This window comes from Odocoileus virginianus, chromosome 14 (genome assembly GCF_023699985.2).
Source record: "Odocoileus virginianus isolate 20LAN1187 ecotype Illinois chromosome 14, Ovbor_1.2, whole genome shotgun sequence".
In the NCBI taxonomy this organism is placed as follows: domain Eukaryota; kingdom Metazoa; phylum Chordata; class Mammalia; order Artiodactyla; family Cervidae; genus Odocoileus; species Odocoileus virginianus.
In genome coordinates, this window is record NC_069687.1 from 30,146,479 (window position 1) to 30,163,353 (window position 16,875).

General features: G+C 43.7%; 1 protein-coding gene across 6 annotated transcripts in view; it reads left to right on the forward strand.

Moving 5' to 3' along the window:
- RAI14 (retinoic acid induced 14) overlaps window positions 1-16,875 on the forward strand; it is a 159,927-nt gene that overhangs the window by 13,888 nt on the left and 129,164 nt on the right. For 2 of the 6 annotated variants that reach the window (XM_020891503.2, XM_020891508.2), the window contains exon 2: window positions 13,576-13,658. In XM_020891503.2, coding sequence (XP_020747162.2) covers window positions 13,623-13,658 — 36 coding nt within the window. In that variant the 5' untranslated portion in view covers window positions 13,576-13,622. Of the gene's footprint in view, window positions 1-1,140; window positions 1,204-2,086; window positions 2,108-12,044; window positions 12,065-13,575; window positions 13,659-16,875 lie in introns of those variants that run through there. The other 4 variants (XM_020891501.2, XM_020891502.2, XM_020891505.2 and 1 more) reach the window with 4 other exon arrangements.

The following is a 16,875-nucleotide window of genomic DNA, read 5'->3' on the forward strand; positions in this document are numbered from 1 at the left end:
TGCCCCCAATCCCTCCCAGCATCAGGGTCTTCTCCAATGAGTCAACTCTTCGCATGAGGTGGCCAAAGTATTGGAGTTTCAGCTTCAGCATCAGTCCTTCCAATGAACACCCAGGACTGATCTCCTGAGGATGGACTGATCTCCTGAGGATGGACTGGTTGGATCTCCTTGCAGTTCAATGGACTCTCAAGAGTCTTCTCCAACACCACAGTTCAAAAGCATCAATTTTTCGATGCTCAGCTTTCTTCACAGTCCAACTCTCACATCCATACATGACCACTGGAAAAACCATAGCCTTGACTAGACGACCTTTGTTGGCAAAGTAATGTCTCTGCTTTTTAATATACTATCTAGGCTGGTCATAACTTTCCTTCTAAGGAGTAAGAGTCTTAATTTCATGGCTGCAATCACCATCTGCACTGATTTTGGAGCCCAAAAAAATAAAGTCTGACACTGCTTCCACTGTTTTCCCATCTATTTCCCATGAAGTGATGGGACCAGATGCCATGATCTTAGTTTTCTGAATGTTGAGCTTTAAGCCAACTTATTCACTCTCCTCTTTCACTTTCATCAAGAGGCGTTTTAGTTCCTCTTCACTTTCTGCCATAAAGGTGGTGTCATTTGCATATCTGAGGTTACTGATATTTCTCCCGGCAATCTTGATTCCAGCTTGTGCTTCTTCCAGCCCAGCATTTCTCATAATGTACTCTTCATGTAAGTTAAATAAGCAGGGTGACAATATACAGCCTTGACATACTCCTTTTCCTGTTTGGAACCAGTCTGTTGGTCCATGTCCAGTTCTAACTGTTGCTTCCTGACCTGCATATAGGTTTCTCAAGAGGCAGGTCAGGTGGTCTGGTAGTCCCATGTCTTTCAGAATTTTCCACAGTTTCTTGTGATCCACACAGTCAAAGGCTTTGGCATGGTCAATAAAGCAGAAATAGATGTTTTTCTGGAACTCTCTTGCTTTTTCGATGATCCAGCGGATGTTGGCTCAACATAAGTATACATATATCCCCTCCCTCCCACCCCCTCCATCCCACCCCTCTATGACATCACAGAGCTCTGAGCTGAGTTTTGAAATAAAATTGTTGATTAATTATCCCTTCTTCTGCATGTGGCAGAGTGAATCTTTTAAACTAACTTTCATCCATTATCAACTTGCGGGATTTACTGGGTCTAAGCTTCATGATTTGATAGTGAGTGAGTGTTGAACATGATAACCTATACTTTTTTTCCCTTAATTTTGTGCCTGCCTTGTAATAATAGTAAGATGCTGTTATTGCCAGTTGTGCCAGACTTTGAGGGGAAAATGTGAATCATTACTGTCTAATAGAGTATAAGCAAGCCATAAATACATGCCATCACAAGTCATTTCAAAGTTTCTAGTAGACATAAGAAGGAAAATGAAGCAACTGAGATTGTAATCATCTTTTATTTTTATCTAGTATATCCAAAATTCTGTCAACATGTATTCAGTCAAGCTATTAATAATATAGTTGACTTTTTTTTTAATAGTAAATCTTTGAAATCCATTGTGTATTTTCCACTTACAGTGCATGTCAGTTTGTGTTGGCCATGTTTCAAATGCTTAGTGGCCACATGTGGCTAATGACTGCAGTATTGGACAGAACTGGTCGAAGTAGTATGTCCTTTTGTAGGTCCTGTAACCCCAGTCCTACCTGACACTTAGAATGCCTCAGTAGATGCAGGTTTGATTAAGCTTCGCTGTGTTTTTACCTAGTTATCTGGAATTTTGCCCTTCGTTTTTAGTGTTTCCTTAGAGATATGATAGCTCACTAGCTTCATCATAATCTGATTACACATGAAATTGTGGACATTTGTGTTCTTGGTTTACAAATCTGTGGGTCTCTGCTTTCTTGTATGTGTGTTAATCAGCATGGACTTTTTTTTTTTTCTTTGTTGTAGGCAGGGATTATGTATGGGCCAGTTTTCTACATCCCCCTATGTACTTCGGCCAGAGTTGGTAGGCAGTACCTGTGAGTAAACAAGACAGTATAGATTTCTTAGTTTTCTTTTTAAATTGCAAGTTCTTGAGTAGCTGCGATGTTTTTACTCTTTAGAGCCTCATGGAATCAGGTGCCAGGTATGTGAGTTTGTGTGTGGGGCCCAGGGTGGAGGGGAGTGTGTTTTAAATCTTTGTTGCAGGTGACAGAAGTACTCCCCATCCTTTATGTTGATGCTATTTCATTCTATCCCTCAATACAGAAAAGGTTGAAAATTGAAAGAAGGTCCAGGCTCTCAAATTCAGTCAACAGAGCCTGTGTTCACTGTGAAGATGGTTCTAGGCCCCCTGACAGAGCGCGGGCTTGGAGTGGCCTGGGGCTTTTAGTGGAGAGGATCTGGAAGGCTTTTCCATTTGCACTGCCAGGAGAGTAGTGTGGCCAATCCAGGCCAGCCTAACCCCTGGGGGGTGATGCTCGGTGACTGAGCCACTGTGTCGGGCTTCTCTTGCAGGTGTCCTGTTTAGAATCAGTTAGGGTGAGTGAAAGCATGCTTCCTTATCATATCTTCAGCAGTATTCAAGGATTAACTGCTCTGAGAATTATCCTTGGTGCTTGAGGTCTCCTGATCCAGCTGAACCGCAGCGTTCCACCCCCTCCTCCAGGCAGCTTCCCCACTGTCTGCCCCATCTCCTTGTCCCCACCCCCCGAAGTCCCTATCTTCCTCCTGATCCACTTCACAGGGTCCTGCAGGACCCAGCTGTTATGAAGGCTTTTTATTTCCTGAGGGTTTTTAACAGTCTAATTCTGTTATTCATTTCCAGTCACTCGTGACTGTTTTCCTTATTGGCAGGTTCCTGTAGGAGAGCGAAAGAGCCGGTCTTATTTTCAGAGTGGAAATAGCCCAGAAGGCGGGGCTTGCTGGCCAGGTCTTCTGTGGTGAAGAAAGAATGGAATGCTTGGAGGTGGGGATGGGTGAGGGTATGCTGGCAGATCAGGGAGCAGCTCATAGCCAAACAAATGGATGATAAATAGGCCGTCCCTAACCTATGGGTTCAGAGGGGACCTTGTAGGTCACCCCACTGTATTCAACCACTTAGACTCTGGAGGGTGTGTATTTCATTTCTGTAGATTCTTAAAGTGAATTTAGCTACAGATTTCCAAATGAGCTGAACAGACAGACGTACAAACTACAGCAGTGCTGCCGAGGTTCTAGGCTCCTCTCTTCCTGTGGCATCTAAGGTGACAGCCTGAGCGGGATTGACTTGGTGGGAAGGCAGCTTGGGATTTGTCAATATTCGTCGATTGCAAGTCACAGAACTCAACCTGAACTAGCTTAGGATAGGGAGGGCTTCCCTGGTGGCACTGGTGGTAAAGAACCCACCTGCCAATGCAGGAGACGCAAGAGACATGGGTTTGATCCCTGGGTCAGGAAGATCCCCTGGAGGAGGGCATGGCAACCCACTCCAGTATTCTTGCCTGGAGAATCCCATGGACAGAGGAGCCTGGTGGGCTACAGTCCATGGAGTTGCAGAGAGTCAGACATGAATAAAGTGACTTTGCACGCATGTAGGTTGGGGTGAGGGTTGGGGGGGGGCAGCTTGGCTCAGGGGATGCCAAATTCTGTGCTAAAACAGTCTTGGGGCCTCCCTGGTTCCCTCCTTCAAACCAGCTCTCTGCGCTGACTTAGGAGTGTCTTGGACAGCTGCCAGGCTCACATTTTACTAGTTTCTCCGTCAGAGAGGAAGGCTTTAATCTTCCCTTTTTCTTCCCTCTTCTGCCCCCTTCTCTTCCTTCTTCTTGTACTCGCCCCTTCCCTGTCCCTTTCCTCTCCCCCCACCCAAAATCCCAGGGAGGGTCTCTGATAGCCTTGCTAAGGACACCTTTCCATCTCTTGGGAACAGCTACGGTCAGGCTATAACCTGGCTGGAGTGTGGGGTGGGGGGAGGGGGAAGGGACTAGGAGGACAGCTTTCTAGAAAGAAATGCAGTTATCAGAAGAAGGCTGGGTACTGGGAGTCATGGGGCAGACAGCGTGCTACATGGCAATGTGTTAGGTTAGAGAAAATGCAGAGATGTGCCTTCAAGTGAGCTGGGCTGGAGATGAGAATATATGATTTGAGTACGTGGTGTTCGAATGACATTCCAACATGGTAGCTGCGGCAGCAGAAATGATTTTTGTGCTCTCCATCTGCTGTTCCACTCCTGTTTCTAGGGCATCAGAATTCACAGTATCCATGTTGTTAACTTATTTATCCATTATCCTCAAAAAGTATTTGAGGCACTAGGTGACTGATTCATCAGAACCATTGTGATTACCGTAAATGACACTTCCTGCATACAAGAATGTGGAGAGTCTGAGTTACCCCATTTTAAAGCCAAGTCAAAGATCCGATGATGTCACAGTAAGCCAACATTTGACCATTTAATCTTTCTAGAGTGAAACCAAGGGAGTCTGGTATAACCATCCAGGGAGCTACCCTCTCGCACTCTAAAGCTGTTTCTCACTAACAACTTAGCATTTCACTTTTTGTATTTCGTCTTGTTAAAAACAGCTTCATCGAGGTATGATTTACATTCCACAAAATTTACCATTTTTAGTATACAGTACTGCTCAATTTTTAATAAATTTACAGAGCTGTGGAATCACCACCACAATTGAGTTTTTTTTTTTTTCATTTATTTTTATTAGTTGGAGGCTAATTACTTTACAACATTGCAGTGGTTTTTGTCATACATTGAAATGAATTAGCCATGGATTTACATGTATTCCCCATCCCGGTCCCCCCTCCCACCTCCCTCTCCACTCCATCCCTCTGGGTCTTCCCAGTGCCACAATTGAGTTTTAAAACATCTCTCTCACCTCCCCCCAAAGAGCCCTCATGCTCATTTGCAATTCCTCCTTATCATCCTGCCCTAGGCGACTGCTAATCTACTTCCTGTCTATAAATTTGCCAGTTCCAGACTTGTCGTACAGATGAAATCTTACACTGTGTGGTCTTGTGTCTGACCTTCACTTGGCGCAATGGTTTTGCACTGCATGTATCAACCCTTAGTTCCTTTATGGTCCTGGAGAGTCCGCCTTCCCCTGTATGGAAATGCCATGTTTTGTTTACCTAGTTGGTGGATGTTTCAATTGTTTCCACTTTTTCACGCTTATGAATACTGCTGCTGTAAACACTCATGTGCACATCTCTGTGGACACATGTTTTCATTTCTTCTGGCAAGACACATCGTGTAATTGCCAGGTTGAACGGTAAATGTATATTTAAGCTGCCAAACTACTTGCCACAGTGACTTTGTGCTTTCCACATTTTATATAGTCACCAGTAACATTTGAGGAGTGGCCCTGTCTTTTTAAACTTGAATGATTCTTTTGGATTTTAAGGTGGGGGAAAGCCAAGAAATGGACTTGCGATGGAGATGGTAAGGCACTTGGCACATACCCCTTGCTGTTTGGGTTTGATTACTAGATGTGTGCAGGGCAGCTTTTTTGCTTGAGAGATGAACACAGTGTTATGTCTTGATAGAGCTGTTGACACCAACATCAAAGATTTGGAAAAACACCCTGGAAACGGCATTTTAGAGATCAGCTTAAAAATAACCTCAAAAAAAGAGGGGATAATCACATGGCGTTTCTTAGTCCTGGAGTGATTTTTGTATTCCAGAGTTGGCTTGTTTTGTTTAAGCCCATGCTTTTTAAATTGGATGGATTTAGGGCATGAGGTAACCTTGGGGCCTTTCTTTGGTAGGTTTATCGGAGCATGTGAGTAGCAGATTTGACAGCCCAGATAGTAATGTTGCCAGAGCCCCGACCAGTTTTATATCAGTGCTGGTGGCTCTGACTGATTCATGGACCAACATTGGTCCTCATTGATGGCAGGTTTTATTTTTAAAGAAGAATGATGTGTTTGTTTCTCAAAAGAAATGTCATCCCCTGATAAAGGCAAGTTGTGAATATAGGGAGGGAGATTAATGTTCTTAAGAGTTTCACTTCATGATCATTATGGTATATTATCTGGATGGCATTTATGGTTTTAAAAGAGTGTGGTCATTTTTGGGGGGAGGGAGTGAGATATTACAGTATTTTAGGAAGGATTCATCATCAGGATGAAACTACTGCCTATGTCTTTTTTGTTCCTCTTACCTTTCACTCTTCTTTATCATCTGGGTAATCTTTTATCTCACCTGCACCTTAGTTAATATATGAGAGCACTCAGCCCATAATTAATGCTTAGTAAAGTTTGCATGTTTGTTGAATCATTTATTCATTTATTTATATGTATCTGGTCTGCTGAATAAATAAGACACCTTAAACGTGATCACAAAGCAGCTTTGTTTTGTGTCCCACTGACTCTTTAAAATTTATTCAGAGAGGTTAGCCTATCTCATGCCTCTGGGTGAAATCTATAACTTTTCTGATTAGATTTTTAAAAAATTCTACAGTCAATTTCAGTTGCTAAATACTCTTAATTTAGAACTCAGAATGCCTGATTTAAAATAAAAGTAAAAATTTCAAATTCGATTTAGAAGAAAATATCTTTCTTTTTCTCTCTTTCTCCACTTTCTCCTGTTACTCTACCCCCTTTATCTGACTGTCATGGTTTGTGACCCCAGAGACAGCAGCCCACAGGCTCTTCCGTCCCTGGGATTCTCCAGGCAAGAACACTGGAGTGGAGAAAGAACCTCCCCCAATCTCCATGTGCTCTGACCCATTTAAACCCTGGATGTGAGTGAGGGTTCAAGAGTCCTGTTACTAGTTTTTGGCTAAATCCTTTGAAATTGTGCGTCTTGGACTGGCCGCAGTGAAATTTCTGTTGTATCTTTGTGCTTCCAATTTGACACCCAGTGCTTGTCCAGGTGGCATTGAGTAGTAAAGAACCTGCCTACCAGGAGACCTAAGGGACGGCTTCGATCCCTGGGTCAGGAAGATCCCCCGGAGGAGGGCATGGCAACCCACGCCATTCTTGCCTGGAGAATCCCATGGACAGAGGAGCCTGGCAGGCTACGGTCCATAGGGTCACACAGACTCGGACAGGACTGAAGCAACTTAGCGTGAACGCTTGTTCACCCATCCTTTCTCTCAGCCTCAGTGACCTTCTGCTGAGTGTGGACCATGGAGAAAGTCCTGCTGAGGTCAGGGGTGAACACTTGGGTGTTGCTCAGTTCAGGTTAGTCACTCAGTCATGTCTGACTCTCTGTGACCCCATGGAGTGCAGCTTGCCAGGCTTCCCTGTCCTTCACCATCTGGAGCGTGCTCAAACTCATGTCCACTGAGTTGGTGATGCCACCCAACCATCTCATCCTCTGTTGTCCCTTTCTCCTGCTGTCAGTCTTTCCCCACGGCAGGGTCTTCTCCAGTGAGTCAGTTCTTCGCATCAGGTGGGCGGAGTATTGGAGCTTCAGCTTTAGCATCAGGTGCGGCTAGGATGTACTTTTTCCTTGTTGAGAAGTTCCCTACCTGGAAGTGGTAGAATCTCATTCTGAAATAATAGGTCAGGCCTGCAGATCTGGGGGAGCCCTCGGCCTGCTTTGCTTCAGGCTGATAAAATCTCTGTCCTAAGCACTTGCCCCTTGGGGTTTTAGCAGCTGGTCCTTGCTGTCTGTTGACTCTTGCATTCCATTATTCAAATGGTCAGCTCCCAGGGCTGAGCTCAGCATGTGATTAGGGAGATGCTGCAGGAGGCACACAGCTCAGAGAGCAGAGAGGGAGGTGGAGGGAACAAAGAGGAGCAACCTGATAGGATTCATAGGCCAGATGAGATGGTGATTTGGGGTTTTTTAAAACTTAGTGCTTTCATATGTACATGTGAAAACTGATCACGGCATTTACTTAATCCCATTGCAGCTAACCCAGTCCATTTAGGACCAAAAAAAGCCTTGCTGAGGTCAAAGATGAAGTCTACAGTCTACCCAGGCACCTAACCTGTATCTCTGTCTTACACATCCCTTCAGGAAACATTTATTGATTTTTATACCAATGGCTAGCACCCAAGTAATAAGCAAAATGAAAACTCTACCCTGAAAATCCTCCATTCCAATGTAAATAGCCTGAGATGTACATTTTCAAATTTGCCAGAAAAAACTCTTGAACCCCTTGCTTATATACAGGGTCTAAAAGGGTCAGGGAATGGAGACTGGGGGAGAGTTTCTCTTTAGAGAGAAGTTTGCATCAGTTCCCACCACGCCTGCTCAGCCTCCCAAGAGAAGCTTCAAGGACTGCTGGCAGAGTTTGGACGGGTGTTTTGACCTTCACTTCACCTGGGATGGCTGTGCCCTGTCTTGTAAGAAAGGCCCGATGAAGAGCCCTCTTCTCGTCAGCTTGCCCATATCCTGAGTTTCCTTTTAGAGACACTCAGACCCCTACCTCTGTGGTGAAGACTTCTCTGATTTTTCCTAGCCCTCGGAGATTTCCATCCAGGAGGCAGAGAAGCAGCTTCTGCCCCCAGCGGCAGCTTAGATGGCAGGACAGGCTCTGTCGTCAGGGACTGCTTTATCCGGGGAGACCTTTGACAGCATGTATTTGTTTTTCCGCCTTGAGTGTCTATGCAGCTTTGGGTTAAAATTCCATTTTTTGGAGAGAGATGATTGCAGAAGCAGGTACTCAAGGGAGAAGAGGTAGATGCTGAGCAAGAGATAAGTATTTTAGTCTCAGTGTCTTGCATTTGTTCAGTGTCATCACCAGTGCTTTGGATTTTAAGTCTCAAGTACTTTTTACTTGGAAGAAAAATTCTCAAAGCCAGTCTGGGGGTGCACGTTTAGTGTTCTGGTGTTGCTGAAGATTCCGAGGAAGTATCTCACATTCCATGACGGAGGGATTAGTTAGAGCAAGGACATTGTTATTCACTCAGGTCCTCTGGTGCCATGATGACTCAGAGGGAACTATTTTAAACCACTGCCCTTGAATCCTGGGGTATGGCATCTTGGATGCTAGTATATCCCTGTGAGTCAGGAAAAGATACATGTGTGTATAGCTGCCATTTGCCTTTGTGAGTTATTGTTTCTTAGTGGCCATGGTAACCAGCTAGTTTCTCTCTTAGCTTTTAATGTAGAATGCTCCCCTCTCATCCACCCACAATATTTTGAAAGATTCAGTCAGTGTTCAGAAATACTGATCTATCATGTCTACTTATGCAGTGTCTCTAAATTAGTTTTAATGAAAGCGTCAATTATAGGTATGATTAGGTGGTATGATAGGTATAGAACAGTGGTTCCCAATCTCATTGAGCATCCAAGTCACCTTGTGAGTTAAAAAAAAAATTACAAGAGACTTCCTTTGCAGTCCAGTGGTTAAGACTCTGCACTTCCAGTGCAGGTGTGAGTTCCATCCCTGGTCAGGGAACTAAGATCCCACATGCTGTGGACCATGACCAAAAAACAAAGAAAAAAACCCAATTCTGAGCCTCGCTTCTGATTACAGAATCTAAATACCTGGCTGGGGGCTCCAAGAGGACCCTTATGTGCTGACATAATTGTCAGCATTGTCTTATGCAATAACCTTTGGGTCACATGTAGAGGTGGAAGTGGGGATGAGTGGGAGAAGGAGTGGTTTGGTGATAGAGGAGAGGAACTTTTCCCCTCTCTTTTCCTCATGATTACATTTCGGTTGGAGGTGGCTTGTGGTAGAGAAATAGCTAAGGAGAATTTAGGAGCAAGGAACCTTTTAGCACTAAGGGCATTGCTTATTAACCTTTGTTCCTTCAAAATTCATTTTCAACTAATCCATAGGTTCTCAACCTGAAATTTTCCTAGCTCTACAGATTGGAGAAGGTAATGAAGATTATTAAACTATTTTAAAAAATAACAGCTAAAGAATTAACTTCTTTGTGGAGATAAGTCACATCCTATTCAATTTACCCATTTGAATGGTACAGTTGATCGGTTTTTGGTGTGCTCACAGGTTGTACAGCCACATAGTAATAAATGTAGAACATTTTCATCACCCCAAAAGGAAAATTCTATATCTGTTATGTCATTTTTAATACTCAAAGATGTCTAACTTGTTAGTTCACAGTATAGCTCTGTAGGCTAACATTAAGGCTTTTTGATTCAGGCTAGAAATTCTATTCGATAAGGGTAGTTCATGTTAAGCTTTGGTTGAGAGTTGCATTATTTTAAAGGGAAAATGGATTAACAAACCCTGTTTGTTGGATCTAGTCTTTCAGATGAGAGGGCCACAGCCTGTGCCTCCCTGCCCTATTCCATTCTCACTGATGGAGTGACATCACATGGTAACTGGCAATGAAGCAATGCTTGTTAACTTATTTTGGGTTGAGCATGGAGTAAACTGACCAACATTTTTGCTCAGTGGATAGACAGGCTTTTTTTCTGCTTGAAATGAGAGGATTTAATTCAAATACCTTTTCCTGTGTATGTGAAACATGCCCTTCTCTTTTTGAACCATCCAAATTAGGCTCCCATGCAGCTAATTCAGCTTTATCGCAGCTCTTTTGACCTAAGCACCTTAAGTTACTTTTCCAAGGACTGCTGTTAGTGTGGCTTCACTAAGTTGATAGATGTCACTTTATCCAGTCTGGGCTTTGGAAGTTTGAATCTGGGAATTGGAGCCGAAAGATTCCAGCTGAGCCAAGGAAGGCAAGTCTCAATTGACTCATGGGTCCTTTTGGGGAAGAGGGGGTACTGAGGCAAAGGGAGCCCAGGTGACTTCCCACAAATCCTGACTTCTAGGATTAGGTCCTGGAGTTAGGTCCTTTTTACCAATTCCCGGAAAGCAATGATTTGTTACTAATTTTAATTATCCCCAGCTACAGTTCTTGTTTCTAGTTACTGTTTTGTGCGTTTCTAAACCTTTTTACCCTTGACCCCCATGTCTGTCATCCCAGAGTTGTACCCTTGGACCACCCAGCTCTCAAACGGCCCAGAGCTTCCAGAAAAACATTCATTTTCACAGCTAATACCTCCCCCTGGGAGTTTTTGGAATTACTTGCTTTATTTACTTAATCTTCTTTAAATGAGCCTTTGCATACTTCTCACTACCATGCTGAGGGGTGGGGGGGAGACAAAGACAAACACACCAAACTACTAGCACCCACACCCATGCAACACGCTCCCCCACCTCTGGCCCTAGGTGCCCCATGACCTCAAACAAAAATCTGACCCAACTTTGGCTGAGACGTTGTGTTCTTGCCTGAAAGAATGCTTTGGGTGGTTCCACCTTGGTGGGTTACACGGTTTGTGGGTTATCCAAGGTTGGGTTTCTGTTTGCTTCTTTTCCTGGTGCATGGATTTGTCCTGTTATCTTGGTTATTAGCACTTCACCTGTAGGGTGGAAGGAATTGAACTTCAAGGGCAATTTCCATCTTCTAGCTGCATTTGGTGGAGAACCGTGAGCCGGTGTCAGGTTGGGAACATCTGCTTATCAGGGTTTCTACTTGGATTCATCAAAAGATGGTTGCTCTGACATGATGAAGGGCTGTTTCATAAACCAGCACAGCTTTGATAAGGATATTTCCAGTTCCACATACCTGATTTCTGACTTCTCAAACTTGTATGCCAGAGTCAACCAAGCAGATTCCTTGGCCCTGCCCTTGAGATTCAATTTCCAGGGAATTTTGCATTCAGCAAACTGTCCCCAGATTCTTCTGATTCAGATTAAGTTGGGGGGCCACCCAGAAGCACTGTCCTCAGAGTTTATACTTTGCCGTTCAGGTACCGGCCCAGCCTTCTCTGTGGTTAAGTACATGGCAATTAACAAGGTGTAATTACAGTGTGTGCGGTTTCCAAGGCAACAGACATTCTGTCACTCCTGCTGAGGCTGGGAAGATTGAAAGGGACCACAGGGAGGCCACAGGAATGGTGTGGCCTCCAGATTAATGTCATTGAGGTGCTTTGTGACCCGTCCAAGGGGCCCTGCTTCAGGGCAGCAGCATTAATGAAAGTAAAAAATTAGCAAATTAGAAGCCAGGGAGCCAATGGACCACTTCTGGAGGTGGCAACAAAGACCTCAAGAGTAATGGTCCAGCCATTCAGTTGCCTGCATTTCCTACCCTGCCCCCCACCATGCCATCTGTTTCCTCAGATCAGTTTAGTCCAGAATAAAGATGGTGGACGAACATGATGACCTTGAAAGGCTTTTGAAAGGTAATGATCAACTGTGGTCAACACCTGACCATCGTTCCTTAGTCCTCAAATAGACGGGCCTCTTTATGTTCCCTGTTCTCACTTTGTAAGCTGAGGCTTGACGTTACATTTCTTGAGTGCTTTCCAGGTGATGAGAACTTGCACATAGATTTTTCTGTCATTTTTGACCTAAACATACACTTTCCAGGTTTCAAGATGGAAGAGATCAAGTTCATGCCATGTTTTAGCCCAGGAGTTTACTTTCTGGTTTTAGTTTTAAAGCTGTAGGGCAGTGGAAAAGGCATTTACCCATCAGTCCAACTTTGGTTCTGAATTTTATCATACAGAGGTGTGGGGAATGCAAACAGGTTTCTTCACTCTGAGATTCCATCTCTTCCTCTGGAAAATGAGGGGCTCCGACTAGATCTATAGTCTTACCTTTTGAAGGGCGAAATGCCTTTGCAGAATCTGATGAAAATAGGAACTTTCTTCCCAGAAAAAAGTACAGGGACTTTGCTGGTGGTCCAGTGATGAAGACTCTGCAATCCCAATGCAGGGGCCTGAGTTCGATCCCCTAGTCAGGGAACTAGATCCTGCAGGATTCATCTAAGACCCGCCACAGCCAAAAAAAAAATACAGATATACTGTCATTCCAAAAATTTACCTTCATTTTCTAAAGGCACCACAGATCCCTTTTAAATGAGTTGGTTTCTTAAGACTTTTCCAGCTCTGGATTGGAATCATTGGGTCCCACGAGGACCTGGGGAGAGTCTTTCACTGTTTTGAGTGGCTTCCTGAGGAATGAGGTATTTGATGAGGGAGGTTTTGTTGTTTCTTGCATTTTTCCCTCATTGCCCTGTGCATCTACGAGGGGGAAAAAAACACACTGAGAAAAATAAATAGGGAATGAATGGCATCTGGAATATGAGCTGTGCTTCAGTATGCTTCACTCTTGTGGCCCTTTCAGAGGAGGTGGAGGCTATAACTGTACTGTGAAGGGGATGGAGAGGAGGGAGTTAGGCACTGAATTTTGTGCAGTGACAGGCCAGCCTTTACTTAAGCTTGTTCTTCTTTGAATGAGGAGTTGGAAGAAAATGAAAAGTTTCAGTTAACTTGAAAATGTTGGACGCTTCAAAGGAGTATCACAAATGGGAAGAACATAACATTCTGTACCACTTCCCAGCCCTTAACCCTGACCACCCTCCTAACTTAAACCCAGACGCTTATCCGTGGCCCAAAGTCCTAGTCCAGCTGGGAGGGAGTCACTTTAGTGTTTGTTTGGAAAACTTGAAGTGTGTATCTGAGTTGCTCAGTCATGTCTGATTGTTTGTGACCCCATGGACTGTAGTCCACCAGGCTCCTCTGTCCATGGGATTCTCCAGGCAAGAATACTGGAGTGAGTTGCCATTCCCTTCTCTGTGGGATCTTTCCAACTGAGCGATCAAACCTGGGTCCCCTGTATTATAGGTGGATTCTTTACCATCTGAGCCAGGAGACCTTGATACTTAATTTCTTTTTTTCTCTCTGGCTAGGTGCTGAAGGTGTCCTCTAGAGCTGTGGAGGGCTGAATGGACTAAAGATGAAGAGCTTGAAGGCCAAGTTCAGGAAGAGTGATGTAAGTACTTGTGACTCACGTCTGGCTGCAGAAACACCCTCCCTTGGACCTTGATAAGGTGCTGGGTTAATCAACTACAGAAGTCAGAAGTGCTCTGGGGCCCGCTCAGCGTGGCTTTTGTGAATGACGTGTTCTTGCTGTTTGTGTATATAGCTTCTAAAAATGACTTTTTTTTTTTTTTAATTCTGATGTCTGTGCCTTGTAGAGAAAGGAACAGTTAAATTAAACATCTTAACAAAAAGAGTCAAATACCTCAGCATTTCTAAATCCCTCCAAATCTGACTCAGAATGTCATTTTTAGAGAGTGGTTTTAAGGAATTATGTGTTAGCGTGGTTCATCTTGGGTGTTTAGGAAACTTAAATTCTGTTAAGGCTTTTATGGTGAAACAGCAATATCTATTGCCGCCTGCACCTTTATTTCCCCTTAATTCCTGGAGTTCTTCCTCATTTCTTATTCATCATACAAGCGTTTGGATTGGAGGAACCAGTGATGATGCCTGAATTATGAGACAAAGTCTCCCAGAGGAGAAAATGGAGAAAAAGAACACAGCAGTGGGATTATATGTGATGCTATTGTAACAGAAGGTCAGCTCATAAACTCTGCTGAGGCTCCAGTCTTGTGCTAGCTGCTCCAGATACTTGGAGCAGAGTGGTTGAAGGGGAGAAATACATGGAAAGATGTTTGATGGATGTCAGCGATGTCACCCTCCTAATGGGTTTGCTTGGCTGTCATTTAACGTTGGGTAATTAAAAGTAAACCTGGATTTTATTGCTTTGCTGTGAATTATATGACAGCTTGGCACAACCACATTTTTGCAATAAGTGGAGACCATGTCTTACGGCTAACACGTCACACATGCAGACACACATACCTCCCCTTGGCTGAAGCTTATCTCCTGAGGCTACATCATGACATGTAACTTACTGCCCTGATAAGGCCCAGACTGGAGGAGGTGCTTGTGGAATGATTGCAGAATCTTGTTATGCTGAAAGGAAGTTTGAGCTCTAAGGAGAAAGGGTTTTTTAGGAAAAAGCGGACTTCGCCTCCTCATTCTTCAGGTAAGTTAACTAAGACTCAGAGAATGTCACTTGGCCGAAGTTGTCCAGGTAACCTTTGGCTGGAGTGACAACGTTGGTCATCTGACTTCGTTGACCTCTTGCCCCTGCCACTCCGCTAAGAAAACTTCCTTCAATCTTCTCGTTTGTTGGCCAAGTGATGCGACAGTCTCTAGATCTCAATGGACTTTCAGTTAATAAGGAAAAGGCACTTAAATGGAAAATGTTGTCCAGCCAGGCCGATTCGGGTTTGTAACTTGTGTGACCAGGTTCACAAATACCTTTTCCATTCCAATGGACAGCTTCCATTTGTACAAGCTAAAATTGTTTTAGCAAAATTTAATCAGTCTAGATTTCCATGATATATGAACAGGGGCAAGGGGGAAATAATAGGAGCATACACTTTAGGTTTATAAACTGGTGGCTGTAGGGAGAGTATTGCTGGAATCTAGTTTTTAAATAAAAACTGAAATATTTCCATTATTTAGGGGGAAAAAGTCACAGTAATAACACTATTAAAAGCTTCTGGAATTTGGCAGTTGAAAAGCTATGATTTTGGCAGTTAGCGCAAAGGGAAGAAATGTTAGAAGAGCAAGCTTGGGAGAGGAGAGCAAAAGAAATTCGTATTATGGGGCCAGATGGTATCAGATGGCTCCCCAATTTCACCCCAAATTGCTTCCCAAAGCATCATCTCTCCACTGCAAGATGGAGGGAATAAAAGCAGAAAAGAAAAACGTTTCAAACCCCAGCTTGTTAATCAGCCGCAGGTTAGTAAAAGCTAACCATTATGAAATATTTACTTTAAGTCAAGTGCTGTGCCAAGCTCATTATGTGAGCTTTGTTTAATCTTGCTGCAACCCTTATGTGGTAGGTATTACTGGCAGGCTCATTTTCCAGATGAAAAAACTGAGACCCAGGGAGCTCCAGTCCCTTACCTGGGCCTGAGTTCTTCTAGCTCAAAGTTGTATAGTCAGTGTTTGTGCCCAAGTAGCCTGATTCCAGACCCCAGGTTTTCCGAAAGAGGAAATGTGGATGCAGGTCTGATTTTATGAGACAGCAGTCCGGGCAGTAGCTTGGGAAAGCAACTTCGGGCCTGGGTCTGTGGCCTTGGGCAAGTCTGTTCCCTGTCCTGAACCCCCAGGCTCCTCAGCTGAAAACTGAAGGTAGTGTTACCTCATGAAGTTGTGAAGGTTAAGTGTTCTCACACCTGTAAGGCACACGTTTTAGGCCTGGCATTCTGGAGATTCTTGGTACATCTTTCTACCTCTTTCTTAATCACAGACACCCATGCTGGAGTTGAGAGGACTTCAGCTTATGGTTGGCAGGCAGGTTCAGACTCACCACAAGCTTTACTTGGGAAGGTGACTACCTCCTGCTTGGGCATTGTAAATGGTCTTCAGAGCACGGACCTGGGTGGTGAGGGCCTTCTCTCTCTAACAACATGTATTTCTCCCTTTAAGCAGTAGATTTTAGATGAAAATGATATCGGCATGATTGTAAAACAAAAGCAGCAGCTTGTTCTCTCTTATTCTCTGTGTGACCACTGGGAATTTTTACTTGTGTCTAAAATTTCAACTAGTCAAATAGGACAGACTGCAAAGTGATATTTTTGTTGGTGCAAACTTTATTTCATGTGTGACATCTTTTACTGACTTCTGAATATTTTTAAAATTGAAAATTATTATTAAAAAAATAAAGAGGGATATTCACTACTGCTGACCTTCCTTTGAAAAGTAATTGGAGGTGAAATGTAAATTGTCATATAAAAGTGTTTTAAAAGGCAAAAAAAAAGTGAAAGTCTCTCAGTTGTGTCCGACTCTTTGGGACCCCATGGACTATGCAGTCCATGGAATTCTCCAGGCCAGAATACTGTAGTGGGTTGCCTTTCTCTTCTCCAGGGATCTTCCCAACCCAGGTCTCCCAACCCACATTGCAGGTAGATTCTTTACCAGCTGAGCCACCAGGGAAGCCCAGGAATACTGGAGTGGGTAGCCGATCCCTTCTCCAGTGGATCTTCCCAACCCAGGAATTGAACAGGGTCTCTTGCATTGCAGATGGATTCTTTACCAACTGAGCTATCAGGAAAGTAAAAAAAAAGAAAATTATTATGTAGAAATTGCTAATTGAAAGTAAAGAATGAGTCAATAATATAATTATGGTT